Source organism: Cornus florida, unplaced genomic scaffold (genome assembly GCF_030987335.1).
Source record: "Cornus florida cultivar Cherokee Brave unplaced genomic scaffold, ASM3098733v1 CherokeeBrave_3.0.0_Hap2_Chr10, whole genome shotgun sequence".
Taxonomy (NCBI): Eukaryota; Viridiplantae; Streptophyta; class Magnoliopsida; order Cornales; family Cornaceae; genus Cornus; species Cornus florida.
Window position 1 is genome coordinate 71,696,025 of NW_026775580.1, and position 17,612 is coordinate 71,713,636.

The following is a 17,612-nucleotide window of genomic DNA, read 5'->3' on the forward strand; positions in this document are numbered from 1 at the left end:
CTTTCCAATATGTGTGTGTGTGTGTGTGTGTGTGTGTGTGTGTGTGTGTAGATATTACTTATATAAAGCTATAGGGTAAGTAAGGAGGTGGACTAGAAGGACTAAGCCTAATGACCCGGCCGGCATGAACCGGTCGGACACCACCCTGACCAATCCAGGTTGTAAATCTTTATTGGCATCTGCCTATCTTCATCTTCTTTTTGGGTCAAATATGTTGCCTGACAGCTGCAAATATTTTTTTTTGCACGAGAGAATCTATTGGGTCAGACCTTGTTTGCCTTTTGAGTCGACTCGTTTGAGTCCGATTATCACTTCTTCTTTTTTTCCTTTTTTTTTTTTATTTTTTTGAATAAATTACACTGACATCATCTGAGATTTGGACAAATTATTCATAGTGAACCATTCAGCATTTATTACCATAACTTCCCTTGAGATTTTACACTAATGCTCAATGGTACCTTAGCGTAGTCTTTTCAAAATTTTCTAAAATGATAATTTTTACCCTTCTCTTATATAAAATACAATATAATATATTATTAGTATAATATAATGGCATTTCAACCTTTTTACACTTAGAGTCACTTTTTGACCGGCAAACAGCTTCAATCTTGATGAGACGTCAAGTAATAAACGTAGTCTTTAGAGGAGGTGAAAATAACCATGTATAATTTGTACCAAACTTCAGGAAATGTCAATATAATTTACTCTTCTTGTTTTCTTTTTAGGTTAAAATCATAAAATCCCCTATTGTTTATAAAATTTATCAACTAACCCCCTCAACTAAAGAAACTATCACATTACCCCCCTAATCTTTTCTAAAAACCATCACATCACCCCCATTCGGTTAAGTAGCCGCCTAAAACTAACTGGAGAAAATCATGTGAGAGTCATGTGCATATTATTCTGACCATACTGCCCTTTTAATTACATAATGACTAAACTACCCTTGTAACACTACTTTAGTTTGTGCATGCCTCAGTCAGATATGTTGCAACTGAACATCCACCAAATCCTTCTTTGTTCTTCTTCATCGTCATCCTCTTCCTCTACTCTCACGACACACAACACAAAACAACTACAATGCTTGGTCAATAATTAACAAAAATATGCTAGTGTTTGATCATTATTTTAAAGCAAAAATAAAGAAATCGATAGAGAAAAAAAGGATTTGGATTCAGGTGCTGATAATTAACAATGCGTGATTTGTTGGTGTGGACGCAATTGTAGAATGGAAATTTAGACACCAAATGCGGCGGCACCGCCGCCACCACCACCAATTACCTATTTCTCCAAAATCAGTCATCAACCACGAGTCACACACAACCCCTATAGTAGAACCGATTGACTTCGTCGGATTCAGTTATAGTCGAAGGCAAAATTAACGAGGCAGCTGAGGTATTGGAAGAAGAATATGGAGAATAACAATACCAGCAACAGCTAATATATCTGCTTCTAATTTGAGATTTGTCAGCATCGGTGGCTGCTTCCTATGCAGAGAAGAGGCTGAACGATTTGTGAGGCAGAGTTGACGGTGTTGCCAGAAGCATCACTTAGCCAAAACACCGACAACTGCGAGATTTCCAACATGAAGATTATCGTTTTACCCCGATTTCGTTAATTTGCCGTCTTAAACTAGTGGTGGTCGGTGGTAGCGGTATGTGTTGGTGGTGGTTTATTCTCTAAAATACAAAATTATGGTGGTGTTGGCGCCACTGATCGCGGCGGTTGTGCCTTCAATTTTGCAGGTGGTGGTGGAAATAAGGTGGGGATGGTGGCGGTGCTATACGATGCAGATACAAGAGATTTAAAAAAAATAAAAAACTATCATTTAAATGAGTCAAATAGCCCTTATATAAACCATAGAGAACTATATTTTAAGGGTATATATGTCCCAAAAATATGGGAATAAGCTTTCCCATATATATATTTATTTACATATATAAGTTAGAAATATATGTATATATATATATATATTTGGACGAAAAGGTGTGACAAAAAAATCTATTAATGGAAATTTTGATTTTTGTGGCGAACTCCATGAAGGACATAATTGTCATTTAAAAAAATTATCTTTAAATTTTAAATTAATATTATACTCTAAAGGTCATTTTTGTCAATTTGCAATAAGTTAACGGTCCTATAGTGAAAAAAGGCAATATAATAGTTTTTATTAGTTCGGAATGATTTTTTTTGTTAATTGAGAGGATTATTTGTGGTTTTTGGAAACAATAGATGGGTTTTATTGTTTTAGCCCTTTCTTTTTCTTTCTATTTATTTTTTCTTTTTCATGGATTAGTTTCTTGACATAAAGTTACGAATCTAAAGGAAGACCAAGACTTCACAACTCTAGTAGTCGTCGCAGTGAGATTCACAAAATTCAAGAATTGTGTGCTTCCCACAACACAAAAGTTTAGAGGAAAAAATATTTTCAAGACAACAAGCCGTATGAGTTTGGTGAGAGGGCCTACATTGTAACTTTTTAGTTGTTATACTAAATGCTTTTGTGATTTAATTAACAAAACTTTCAAGATAAAGATTGCAGGAAACATGGGATTTTTTTTTTTTTTTTTCAACTTTTAACCTCTACTTTGGATTTTGATAAAAAGAAGAGGTCGCTAAATTCAAAAATGGTAGGGCAAAAAGATGAAGAGAATAGTGGACTTTCATTTGGTCTGCATGGGCAATTGAGCATAGATAAAGGACGAGAAAGTATATACCAATCGAGAGCTATATGGATACTTATCTCTTGAGGTTGACCCTTTTTCTTTTTCTTTTTTCTTTTTTTTTTTTGGGGGTTTTAATTGTTTCCTTTTGTTTTCAGAAGCAATATACATTTATATGATGATACGTATAGACTGACTCACCAACACATCATGTGCGTTTTTTTTTTTCTCAATGTTATTTGATCGTACCAGAAGAAAAATATGTGGTTCATTGCTACTTATTTAGGGTTTATTTCACCACAGCTTTTGGTACGGATGCACATGATGTTATATCATCAAATAGAGCTATTACTCCTTAAAACAAAATAATATTCGTTGCTTGAGCATCCAATAATATCACACACATAAATAGGCGTTTAGTGATTGTTTGAACTTTATATATATATATATATATATATGAAGTCAATAAAGATTGGAATTACATTTTTACGGAACATACGAATAACAATGTGTCACTAAAATAATATGAAATTATTATAAACTCGTCTACTTTTTGAGATACAAAAATTTACGTAATTTGACGTAAACCTTGTATTCGCGTCTTGACAAATAACTTCTGCCGTCGTCTCTCCCACGTGGCCACGCCACAAACTATAAACAGGTTATAATAGAGTTTATCACCAAATTCACAATCCACAAGAGAAAACGGGTCAAAAAAAAAAAATTCCTAATTTTCTTTTTCCAAGTCTCAAGGCAAAGCGAGCCAAAACAAAATTCGAGCCACTTCACAGTTTGAAACTCAATCATGGATTTGTTGTATGATTGAGAAGGGAATTCAATGCACAAACATCATTTTCGCTTTGATTAACAGTGTTGAGTCGTCTGCGGACAAGAATAAAGTTGGTGTTTGTATATCTTAGTTAAATGCATGTATATACATGGGTTGTTCTTGATAAATCCCGTTCAGTGTTGGAGATTCATGAAACCTAATCTAGAGCAAGTCAAACTACACTTTGAAAGTTGTAATTAAGGTTCATGTTTCCCAATCTTCATAATTTTCTGCAATCAAATTCATGAGCATCCCACCATGCATGCTATTGGTAGGCCTCTAATTAGAGAGTCAGGTAAACATCAGTCCATGACAGGGTCCTTTCTCTTATCGTCAAAGCTTGGGTGACAAAGACGTGGCATCTTATTGCATATGCCCTTTCATCTTTGACTCTGGAGTGCGTTTAGGAGTATCTAATCGGCAACTAATATTAGAATATAAAAATATATTAAAAAAAAATTAGTTCATTATCTGATATTCTCAAACTAAGCATAAGTATATTAACCACATTTTCTTGTAGTGTGTCCCCCTTTTAAATTTTATCAAGTACTAGCTTGAGTAGCATCTTCTTTCACTTGTCATAAGACACACACACACATATAATATAATATAATATAATATATTCAAATCCCAACTGAAAAAAATCAAATGAGTTTGAACATATATGGTATTTAAGCTGCAAGTTTATGGAGCCAAAATCCTCTGCAATACTGTTGTACTACTTTGAACGGCTCAAACAATTTCACATATTCCATCGCAAGTCTGACCCCACTATTTCAAATAATATCGATCAACTACCTACATCACAAAATCACTTTGGGTGGCTTAGATCATTTTGATCCAGACCATCCAACGTAATGTCCTGCAGAGGATCCCCCATCTCGAGTCTGACCCCCTACTATTCAAAATAATATCAATCAATGATCAATATCAGCCTGCAGAGAAGACCAAACACTGCAAGAATGCCACCAGATGAGTAGGTGAATCAAAAGGTGACCACAAAATTTAGCCATTTTCATTAAGCATCACTTTCTGAAGTGGCTCATGATCACAACCGCCTCTTTTCTCTCCATCTTTTGCTTTTTCATCAAAAATAAGAAAACAACAACAACAACAGCAGCAGTTACAAGACCATTATCTCGAGCTTTGATAAATGAAGTGATATTTTTAAAGATTCTGAAACAACATGTTTCCCTTGTTTGGATGATCCTCCTAGCTTTTTGCGGCTTGGCTCCTACCTGGTTTTCTACCTGCTAGGGGATCAACGCACTAGCAAACCTTTATTGCTTTCACTTGGCTCTTTTAGAGCATAAAGTTATTCCACCAACTATACACCTATTATAACAGATATTCGGGAGATAATTTCACCCTGCTTTTGTTAATACGACAACCACATCCGATGCATTCGTGTAAACATAAACAAATTGTGTGTACAACAATCTAAACACAAAGGTCTAATTCATCGATGATGCTTCCCATCAATATCAATCAGTGCTAATCGATTTCTATCTTTTTGACTGCACAATGTTTTTTACAATTACAACATTATGATATCACAGCCATCAAATTTGACCAAATCGCTTTTCTCTACTGTTTCTCTTTAATTCGTGCTAATCTTTAAAATTTTCTTCCTAAACTAATGCATACAAGTCAATGACTTCAAATTTGTGTACGATGATTAATAGCTGATCCTACACACATTTGCTTTATTATATTCAACCAGATGCATAATAAGCTAATGCTTGTATTCCAAGATTCTGTTCCAAGGCTACACGGTTCTTCGTGTTCTTAGAATGGAAAAAGAGAGGCCGCAAGAGCATTGTTGTAAATGTCAATAAGGCAAAAAACTCAATTACTAAAAAGCTCAGAGCTTGAACATAAATATATATATATAGTCCCAAATAATAATACAGAAAAACTAATCTACTTTTGATAGAAATATCAATCCTGTTCAATACTTGAATTCCATCGAATGATAATTACATTTCTATGCATCAAAAGGCACCTGAACAGATTTTGTTTCACAATGTAAATTAACATATTTTTGTCATATAAACTAACATTGAACTTAAATACCATATCGCAATCAAAGAAGTAAATCAAAAAGTAAATTAACATATTTTTGTAATATAAACTAACATTGAACTTAAATATATACCATATCTCAATCAAATAAGCAAATCAAAAAGTAAATTAACATATTTTGTCATATAAACTAAAATTGAACTTAAGTAGAAACCATATCTCAATCAAAGTCGTCCAAATGTGACTAAAAATCAATCTCATATTTCATTCATATGAAACCTCTGTCACAAGTTGGAAAAAAGTTGCAGAACAATGAAACTAGATAATCTTTATAGCACTTCATAGAACGAACAAGAATCTGGCCTGATAGAAGATAAAATAATAAAAATATAACGACTATCATATCCATTTAGCAGATCAGTTGAACGCACAATGGCCAAAATAGATGTAAAGAAATTGGCTAAATTCAATGATAATCTAAACGATTATTGATTCAAAAATATCATGCATGCCACTAAAGTGTAGGACCACTCCTTCTATCCCCCATTAATACAATCTTGACAAACTTTCTCTCTCCTCATTTATTGGTCACCCACTTTGACATCCACGTTCATGGGAGTGACACAGTCTCCATCACCACTTCCTTCAAAATGCACCACACACAGTGAAGGGTCCCATAACTAAGGTACTCCAGAAGACCATTTAACATATTAAGTTCCAAGTCAAGTTGATCCCATGCCCAGCATCTCATTTGAGAAGATGGTATAGGAATCTTTGGGCAAATGATGCCTTAAAGATCACCCAAAGGAGACAAAGAAGATTCCTAGTGGGTCCCTTTCAATATCCTCATCGTTATTCGCATGCTCCTCACAGATAAATGGTGGCCATTCATGCGCAACAAGAGCTCAATCCTGGCACATTGTGTCCAACTCTCACTCGAAGAGGCACATCATAGTATGTTCAAAAAGTCGTTAATGTCAATTAGTTCATGCTGAATAGAATTTAATTAATCAAATCCATGCAACTAAATAGCAGTTATCAACATAGTTAAGCTTCCTTGTCTTGTAGTGAGCTTTCGAGTTTATAGATGAGGGGCTCCGAAGAGAACATTTTGTGTGTCTGCAAAGCATCTTCGAGGAGAATAACAAGTTCCATCAAGCAGAAACTCATAATCTATTAGAAATTCCTTCTTAACAAGAAGATTTAGTGTTAAGGAAAAACAATTCAGATAATCTACTCAAACATTTAGAAGAGATACCTAAAAGAACAGCAGCCTGTATAGAATCCATATAATCTAATCAAATCAAATACAGCCCTAGAAACTCTACCAACTTGTGGCTTTGAGTATTTTCCCTTTTTTACTAGGTAAGCCAGAGTTGGACACTGCATACGTGTCAACGAGACTGTCGTAGAAAAATTGATCTTTGTCCAAGCACAAGGCATGAAATTTGGATAGTTCAACACGGAAAGGAAAAGCATAATGAAACGATTTAGAAAAATCAAACAATTAGGTTTCCGTGACCGGCGCACTAACGTGGAAATGCGCGTAATGATGATATTCGAGAAAAGGATCAACATGGCATCATAAATATTCAAACAACAAATGTACATGTTAGTCTAGTGGCTATCTTTAGATTTTCAATCAACTTGGTTCAACCCCTTGTCAAGGGACAATTGATATGTTTCTTGAAAGATTTATATGACAAGAAAATCCTTCTCCAGGAAACACATAATATATCTTTTAAAAGGCTTTTAGGTGATAACAGAGAGGCATTAAAAAAGAAATAAGAACAACACATTGATGTAACTAAAATGAGATTGTTAGGATGAATGGTAAGTGACTAAAATAGATAGGGTTGCTAATCTAAGTGAGGAAGAAATATGAGTTGCGCCAAATCGTGATAAAATAGGAGAAAGTAAGAGACAGAAAAGCTAACCAAAACTAACATGGGATGAAGTTATTAGAAACAAATTTAAAAATTAAATACAATAGGATAAATGACTTGTAATAGAAAAGAATCGAAAATAAGAGTCCATTTGGGAGACAGGTTTATATGAGATGAAGGCAAGAATGACGATTATTATAAATAAACCATGTAATATCTCATTGTTCATTTGCTATACAAAGATGACATGGCTAACACTAATTTCAATGCCTTAAGCTGAATCTTGCTTTCGTAATTGTGAAGTCCTTAGAAAATGGCATGGCAATTATGCAAATGAGATTTGAGATACATTCTATCACATATGATGGTGCCTTTAGAAAGAATAAATTGCTCAAACAATTCTGGGCGATAGGATCAATTTCAGGATTTCACAAAATAGAAGCATATCAATTTTTACTATCTATGGCCACAATTTCTGTAAGATACAATTTACAAGATGTTTACTTAATAATAAAAAATTAAAGAAAAGAAAAAGAAAAAAAGAGAGCCAAATAAGATGCAATGAGGCAAACCAATTTAATTTGGACGTCAAAACACCCCTAATAAACTAAATAATGACACAGTTCCTTAGCAAAATTTATACTGAGATGTGATGGGCAGCGCAGGGAGACATCAACCTGTACGCATATCACAAACTTATTCCTAGCATTCAGAGCCTCAAGAATCGCAGCCTACCTCTGACAAGAAGGGAAGATAAAATTTTATCTGAGGGGTTTTAAGTAAATACTGGAATTGGAGGATCATTAATCTTTGATCCACTACTTGTGTTTTATCCTGACAACCACTCAATATCTATTGGCTAATTGCCCTGTGGCTCTAGTATGTTTCAACTTCAGAGTAAGCTAAAATCATGCAAATATCATCTAACGGATTGGAACTGACTTCAAATTGCACTTCATTAAGTCAAGCTTTAGATTCCATTTCCACAACATTCTTCCAGCCTATTTCTGTAGTGATCTCTTTTGGTAATGCGTAGATCAGTTCTGGTCGTGCTTGTTTGGATGCCTCTCTCGGTGATTTCTCAAAAACAAGGGTGCATCTCATAAATCACAAGGCAATCATAAAACTATATCCTAGAATTTACATTCCCAAGCACCTCCTTTTTTTCCAGCTGAATATCCCACGATGATCTGCTCCATAGAGTTCACCTGATACTATCTTCTTTTTTTTATAAGTAAAATGTATTAGAAAGCATTCAAACGGGGAATGCGTCCCAAGAACTATACAGAGGCCAAAGCCAGAGACAAGGTCCTAAGGACCCACCGAACCCAAAAAATCAATAAACTCATCAATGTATATACAATTTCTCCCCCAACTAAAAAGAGAGCTAATAATATGAAACTTCAAGGCCCCTAAGGAAGATTCCTCCCCTTCGAAAGATCTATTCCGCTCCTTCCATAAGCACCACTAGACATAAATGGTAATAGTATTAGTTAGAACTGAACTCCAAAGCATCTTTTTTTGACAACTAAGTGGCAGACTTCCACTCAAAATCACCCACTGCATAATCAAAACTGCAGGCTACTCCAGCACACTAACAACTGTGGCAGACACCGCACTGTTACTCCTAAAAAAAAATAATAATAAATAAATAAAAAATCTTCTCTTTCCTTCTACAAGAGTAATCATTTAGTACAGGAAAGAAATCCTGCACAATTATTTCATTTGCACATAAAAATAACTATCAAACACAAGAAAACTAAATATAATATAAAAAGGGAAATTTTTGCTCCCATTACACATCATCCAATTAATTGAGATCAATTCTTAAGTTATTAAGCTATCATCCTCTAGATTTTATTTTGCTACTTCACTTCATCTTCCAATAAACTCAAATTAACACTTTTGCATTGCCAAGTTTGAGAAATAACGAACTCAACTCAAAATCAGGTATACGAGGTTAACAACTCAAACCATGTGCAAAATTTTAAAAAGAAGTTCCATTTTATAACATCTAATGAAACTTGTTGTCTCTTTTTTGGGTAAATAAAAAATAAATAATGCAACTGTTCCATCAAGACAAAATAACAAAATGCAAGGCAATTACTTTATTTCTATATCTTCATTCTATTATTATTTATTTATTTTTTTTATGTTTGGGGGGGGGTGGTTGGGGGGAAGGGCGATATAGGGAGAAAAAATCCAATGGGCCACACCAATCCTCATGAAATCCAATGATTAGGAAATCAGGCATATGATCAAAATTTTGTGCATCAGTTGGCCAATTCTTAACAATGAACAACCAAAGAACCTGCCTCGTATAAAATATACAAACTGTCCAGCTGCATTTCAGATATCGATGTTTTAGTTCAGAACAAATTACAACACTTACAGAAAAGACATAATCATCTTCTGTCAGGATCATCACTTACATGATCCCAAACCCGATGTCTTTCAATAAAACTTCAACTTGGGTCCTCCTAAACAGGGCCTAACTGATCCAAGCAGACCTCAATTCATGTTATGTTTAAAGTGGTTCTTCATGGTGACAGCTCCTTTTATGTGCTCATAAGCTCAAATATAAATTATCCTTGAATTAAACTTTAACGAAGGGTCTTCAAAAACAGAAGCACATCTGACCCAGCCAACGTTGAGTAGATATTTACTTAGCACAGTGCTTAGCGCAATGGTAAAAACTCAAACAGACCAGCATGAACAGGCAGTTCAAGTATCATAGTAGCCACCTTAACAAAGGTTGAGTCTATGTCTAATTTTCCCCTTTCAGTACACGTGTTGGCAGGACATACAATGGGTATGCACCATGCACTGCATACTCCCCACCTTCCCCTCCCCTCCCTCTTCCAAAAAAAAAAAAAAAAAAAAGAAAAAAGAACTTCATAGCACTAATTGAAAAACATAAAGTCCCTAAACAGCAGAAAGGTCAAACAATCATGCAAATTTTTTGTCATCTATTTCTTTCTATTAGACTTCATATTCTCTTTTTGTGTTGGTTTGAATACCCAATTGAAGTTGACCTGACTTCTGCTATAAACTTACATCATGATATAGTTTCATGTCTAAGCTCAGATTGTTTCATTGTCATCTTTACAATACTCTTAGCAAGTTCAAGTAAAACTAAACACTACCAATCTAAATTTAACAAATAGCCAATATCGAAACATATAACCTGATTCTGCAGAGAGGTATGAGGGCATTGCTTTATTTTCTAGTAATAATAATTTAGAAAGACTATTATTAAATAAAAGATCTATTATTATCTTAGTAAAATTATTAAGCAATGTATATGCTGATAGTGTGATATAATAAATGGTGTGAGGAAGTGTATATATTGGCTGTTCATTTGATGCGCGTCTCATGTCTACTGGTCGATGAAAAAGTAAGATTATCTATAATCAAGAGCATTAGTACCATACTATGACGTTCACTTGCCATTAATTTTATTTTGCAATAAAAGATTGCCAGGATTATGACTATTACATGGAGAAATATATAATTTGAAAATAGAGAAGGACAAACAACAGAAAATGTATTCTAATGAACAAAAGTTGAATATGGATTATGGAAGGATGGTGAAAACTGATTGTTAGGAAATACTGAGTAACCACATTAATCATTACTTTTGTCATACATATTTATGTGCACATTAGCTAGTATAAAAATTTCTAAAGGAAGGAAGCCATGCCCAACGAGGAGCCCATCCAAGAACCAAATCCCTATTTTGTTTATTTAGTTGATAACAACCAAATGTGTGTGTGTGTGTGTATTAAATATTGGGGCCGTTACTTGGTTCAAGCTTAAAAGCGTGAAGAGAATGGTTTGAGTATGAGAATAGCTACCCTGCATAAAACACAGACATATATATGTATATTAAAATGACTTGGAATACTGAATGCTAGCACCTGAAGTTAGAATGCCACAGACAGAAGAACATTGAACTACTGAAGAAAAACCGGACATTCACTCCATGGAGGTACATTGACCCTAACAACCATAAATTAATATCAAGCTGGCTTGTAAGAAATGTTGAGATAGGCATCTACTGCGGAGGTATTGTAAAGACAAAGAAGATTGACTGGAAAGTAGAAACACCTCGAGCAAGCCGGTTTGACATGACAAAGCTTTTACTCAGATCTTGAATTATGCTTCATCACTAACCAGAATTGGGCCAGGTACAAATACCGGATCTCAAATTTGGTACGTGAACAAAAATAGTTTACACCATGATCAAGCGCAAGCTCAAAGAACCTAAATGAACTAAAGGTTAAATGAAGTTACTAAAGCTGGTCAAACTTGAGAATGGCACAGGTCAATCTGAATTGAATTAATTGAGCATAAAACCAACATCCGTAAACATATTCCACAAACTTCAATAACCATAGTTTGAGGAAAGAAAGAAATAAATAAATCATAGTGTTGAAAGAATTCCTATACTGCTAGTTTTTTCTAATAGGGTTTCCTCTTTAAAATCCTAGAGTCTACAGAAGCTTCCAAACTTGGAACTCCTCAAATGAAACAAATAGAAAACAAAATGAAAGAAGAGAGCATAATCAAGGTCAACATAAAACAGTGAAACCACATGTAAATAAATTGTAATTTGATATATATCAAGCTAAACCAAATAACAAACTATAGGCCAAAATAACAGTAACAGACATTTCAGAAAAAAGCATATGAAAGTACACAACCCTTTTAACATCTCTACCCCTTCCTAATTTATGGTTCATAATTGCATCATGAGTAATTCATAAAAATAAAAATAAAAATAGGGGTGCCACCATTGAAGAACACTACACCTCACTTGATTAAGTTCTATCCAACTTGCGTAACTAATATACAGTCAGAGAAAAAAAAAAATTTATTCAGCACCTGTATCCTCTACAGCTTTCTTGTATTCTGGCTTGAGCTCATATGTTCCTTGGTTCGTTCCCCTCTTATTGTACACGCATAGCTCATTTAGAATCTCTTTCAAGAATTGCTGCAAAGAAAAAACATCCAAATTTCCTGTCAGTCAAGTGCTACTATAAATAAGAATATAAGATTTGTGATGTGACACCATGCAATCATCGTTTCTCATACAAACATGAGAATACAAGATTAACCAACAAAAGTGTAAAGACTTCTCCTTATCATGTTCAAAGTGATTGGTCAACGACCATATATAAAACAGAGGCAATTCTATAAAACAGTTAAAATCTAGAAAACCATCAATCAACTACGCATAATAGAAGTAATTAAGAGCTGTGAAATAAAAGTAACCATCAATCTTCTATCTTTCTGAGCACAACAATTCAACCTTGAGGCCATGACAAGTATACATCTCAGGAAAAGGAGCTGCTAACTTGGCAAAATTATTCAAAATAGAAGAAATAGAAGGACATACCGCAGGTTGATCTGTCTCTTGGACTAGCTGCTTTAGGGCCCAGTTAGGTTGTCTTTCAAAAAGCTTAAACATGATATCCTCTAGTTCACCACGATCTCTCCTAGTTCTTTTAACATCTGATCCCTTAACTGGAGCTGCTTTCTTCTTATCCTGGATGCAGATAATCAATGGTAAACGATACACTTCTCATTTCCATGGCCTACACAAATGCTCTTTCATACTTGATTATAAATATGTATTGATGGTGGAATATATAAACTTAATTATCAGGGGAAAATATGTAAACACGTTTAACTCCATGAAATATTATATTACATAGTTATACAAGTTCGTGCAATAGTTTACAAAACAATGTGGCAGGCTAACTAGCTGAACTGAATAAGAAGAGGACCACGTTGGGTGGGCCATTAGCATTGGATATTTTTCTGTTCTAATAAGGCAACATAAACTCCAAAAGCTTGGATATGAAGTTCATTAAAAAACCAACATATAAGGTAACAGAGTTGCACAGATTTCGAATTTCATTACTTGTGAAGGTATAAAAATGAATACCTTAGAACTAGAAGTAATCAAGCCAAGCATTCCAGATCCAGGCATGGGCCTCATATGCACTCCACGATCATTGTCAATCACCTGTTGAATAGCCAATGAAAAGGAGAAGAAAATTTGAATGACAATCATCCATACTAAAAATAATGATGCAACAGATAATGGAAATGTCGATTGATATACCCTACCTGTATTTGTCTGTTTTTAATCATCGATTTGTTTGTCCTTTCACGGCACAATCTGCTATACTCCTCCATGTTTTCATTATGGGGCTTCATGTCAAATTTATGTTCCACTTTCCCTTCCATTGCAACCTTACCTAAAAAAGAAAATGACAATCCTTTGCCAATTTGTTAACAATTCTAAAGTCAAAAAAAGCCAATACAAACGTGAGACATAAACAAGAGGATCATTAAGTAGCCTGCTACATGTAAGCTACACCAATATACATCCGATGCATAGTAATGATTATGGAATGTTAAAAAAAATGGTTTAATATAATATGTTTTTTATAGTGATACCAGACAATGTGTAATATGATATTCTTTTAATTAGCGATTATGTCAGACGATCCTAATTAGGTAAAATTAATCCAAGCTATACAAATTCTACAACTCATTAGTATTTAGGGTTAAAGATCGGCTCACTAATTCAACATATAAGATGAATCAAGGGCAGAGGGAGGGGTGGGCAAGGGGGAGCCATGGCCCCCACAATAATTTTGGGAAACTATATTTACGGTATTAAATATAACATTAATGGTGATTTTCTATAGGATGGATTGCAGATGATTTTAATTGTAAGCCCTGCAAAGTTTAATGAATCTTTTGATTTAAAAAATTCAGATTTAGTACAATTTTTTTTTAAATATTATTGTAATCCTTGCTAGTGCTCTATCTATTATTCATGTATACATACACATGCACCAAAGCAAATATAGTGGCATGGGCAATGGACGACTGACTGAGGTTTGATGTTCCATAATCGCAACAAACTCTAATGTGAATCAGAAATTGAGGAATTCAAACAATAAATCACTAATTCCACCCGCCAAGATCTCAATCAACTTAAACTTGCCAAACATTAAACCAAAAAAGTTACTAGCTTAAACTTAACACCTGTGGAAAGCGTTCAGTTTGCCCTCTGGGCTTTAGAGTATGATAGTATCTTATTCGTGTAAATAAGTGCAGGCAAGCACTATATTTTTCAACTTATGAATTTATAATTTAATACTTATTAACAAAAAAAAAAAATTATAATTTAATGAAAACACTTAATGAATTACGAGATTTGAGAACAGCTTAAAACCTGCAATGTCTCCCCTATTCTTTCTGGTTCCTTTTGAAGATGAACTACTAGATGCCCTTAACCATAATTAAATGTAAGCAATCACCACATTTTCATGGACTTACTATAAATTATAAATGTTGCAGTTCAAATAAGATTCAAAACCATGGTCTGCAAGTCCTATTTTATGTAAGAAAGTGTATTTGACAAATATTTCTCAAAAATTATTGGTTCAATACCTTTGATGCCGTTAAACTTATAGTTGTCAAAATGTGAAGTTACTAATGCAAACACATACAGCCTCCGATTTGTAATCACACCATTCCCAATCTACTCGTGGAATATTGTTTTTACAAATGGTCAAAACTTGAAGAAACTGAAATTTTCTTCACTAGCTCCTTGGTTAAGAAGGCTTGTGCACTATTTTACCTAATCATGTAAATGTCTATCTGTCTCCGCCTAATCATCTAATTGTTTTTCTCTCTCTCCAATTATATAGGCATAGATGTTAGAAAGTAGTCGCTCACAACTGAAAAAACTACCTCACTCCATCACTTTTCCATAACAAAGACAGAAGGCAAACCCAGAATTAGTAAAGCTGTAGCAAGCTTTAACACATTGTCAACCCATCATACTAAATGATAGGGTACAAAACTTGTTTGCATCATTATTCAAGTTAACGTGCCACTTCAGTCCATTTTCCAGTTAAAAAATACCTGACAACAGCATTTCTCTCTCTCTCTCTCTCTCTCCATTTTTTATTCTTTCTAATGTTCTATTGGCTCTAAGATTATGTCCGTAAAGCATAAGATAGCATTTATCATGAATCAAACAAATAAAATACAGAAAAAATAAGTAAAACAAAAGTAAACTTAAAAATGTGGAATATATTGTGAGTCTCACCATGATTAGCTTCGGAAAATATACACATAGGAACAAAATCTTTAAACATATTCAAAGAGTAGCTCTTCGGCATGTTCCCTGTCTCATTGCCAGACATCTCCATCGTGAACTGATTGTAATTGAAGGAAAATGTCAGAATGGCAGAAAGAAAGATGTGCAAGAACAATGTTGACAAATAACAAACATTGTGACCAAATATTTCCTGAAATTATCTACATATGAGAACCAACAATAAACACAAATGCTTTGGTCCCTGTGAGATTATCAACCCAAAACAAACAAAAGTGAAATGCATGGATTCCATTGATGATGTAAGCCTTACGAAAGCCCATTTCATTCCGAAAAGGAAAAATTGGAATAAAATAATAAAAAAGGAGATGTAACTGCATTAGAAGATATGTGTTGATAAATACGCGATTTGATACTCCGACTAATTTAATAGCCTTCCATAAAAAAATGTTGCATTCTCTCACATTCTTTCCAGAAACTGAAATTGTAAATTGACCATAATGCAAACACTTGCCAGAACAAGAAGACAACAAAAACAGATGTCACCAAATTCAGAAGTAGAGAAACAAAATACTAAAACAAGTGTCCGGTGGGTAAGTTACTTGGCCCTGATGCCTATGGAAGCATTAGGTCTGAGGTTCGACTCCTCTTGGGCAAACAATTCCTTGGAGGGGGGTGTGTGAGTTTGTACCAACTAGGAAGGAAAAAAATACTAAAACAAAGTTCTGAGAATTGACGAGGTTTCGCAATGATCACAGTCATCATTAATGAACGAAACACATAATCGAAGTTAATAGACATCACAAGAAGCTGATGATACAGTGACGAACAGCGTCACTACCTCCACTGATCGTCGAACTAATCAAAAAGCTTTAAACATTATTCAAGAGATAGGCTAGGCCCGCTAGGGTTTTGCTGGTGAAGTGTACAAGATTTTGCAATGAAGTATAAATACAACGCACTCGTCAACTCCATAGATCACCATATACATGTAACTAATCAGCAATTGGATTTACAAATTCATCAAATTATGCGCAAAAGTGCAAAATAAAACCGTTCGCGGTAGATCGAGATTTAGTTCAAATCAAATTCACATGTGCCTGTGAATAAAGATATGGTGTACAGAGGGCAAATTATCAAAGAAACTGAAAAACAGTTCAGATATATAAATAGATATAGATAGATAGATATATATATATATATATGTATGTATAGAGAGAGAGAGAGAAAGCGAGAGAGAGGGGTACCTGGGGAGAAGAGGAATCCTCGGGATGAAGGGGATCGACGGAGACGACGACTTTGGCAACGGGCTGAGAATCGGCGGCGGAGGAGTGGGATTGCCACGATTTTGATACCAGAAGTGGGCACTTCATTAGCCATACCGATCTTTCGGCCTTTCCTGTATCCAAATTGATACCGCCACTGCTGTTGCTGTTCTCTTCATCCATCTCTCTCTCGTTTATCTCTCTCTCTAGTTTCTCTCTCCCCCTATTATGGCATTGACGGTGTTGTCTGAAATAAGACTGAATGAGGACTGAACCGGGCCCAAACTGGACGGGTCAAGTAAAAGTCGAGACCGGGTGTAGTCGAGTCTACATGAGTTTCAGGACTTTTAAGGAGCCGATTGGTTAGAGGTGTTGAAATGATTACGCAACACTCTCTGACAATTCCAATTTGAGAAAGGTGTACCTAAGAAAACCTGGGACACAGCGCAGGGATTAATAGCTCGACTCATTAGACAAAAGGAAAAGGCCAGAGCGTGGACGAGTTAGAGAGTAAAACACATGACACAACCCCTCTACGCTACAGCACGAATATTACTCACACCACGCTGCACTTTCCAACTTAAGCAAGGCCAGGAATAGTTGAAGCTAGTGGCAGTGGTGACGGTAGTTTTTGAACTTAGAAAATAAGGGTTTTTTATAAATTTATTTTTTAAAAGAAAAAAAAAATTATTTAGGATTAGAATGGTCATTTTATATATTTAATTGTGCCTTGAATTTTCATTTCAATAGAATGTCCATTCCAACTTTAAATTACATATCAATTAAATAAATGGT

At 34.7% G+C, this 17,612-nt stretch overlaps 1 protein-coding gene across 1 annotated transcript; it reads right to left on the minus strand.

Annotated features, from left to right (window-relative positions):
- Positions 1–12,003: 12,003 nt before the first annotated feature.
- On the minus strand, positions 12,004–17,067 carry LOC132278963 (transcription initiation factor IIF subunit beta). The gene is made up of 6 exons (XM_059780870.1): positions 16,800–17,067; positions 15,544–15,652; positions 13,542–13,672; positions 13,357–13,437; positions 12,805–12,954; positions 12,004–12,399 (listed from the first exon to the last, which is right to left on the minus strand). The coding sequence occupies exons 1-6, from the start codon at positions 16,998–17,000 to the stop codon at positions 12,280–12,282; spliced, it is 792 nt and encodes a 263-aa protein (XP_059636853.1). The 5' UTR covers positions 17,001–17,067; the 3' UTR covers positions 12,004–12,279.
- Between the last annotated feature and the right edge of the window lie 545 nt (positions 17,068–17,612).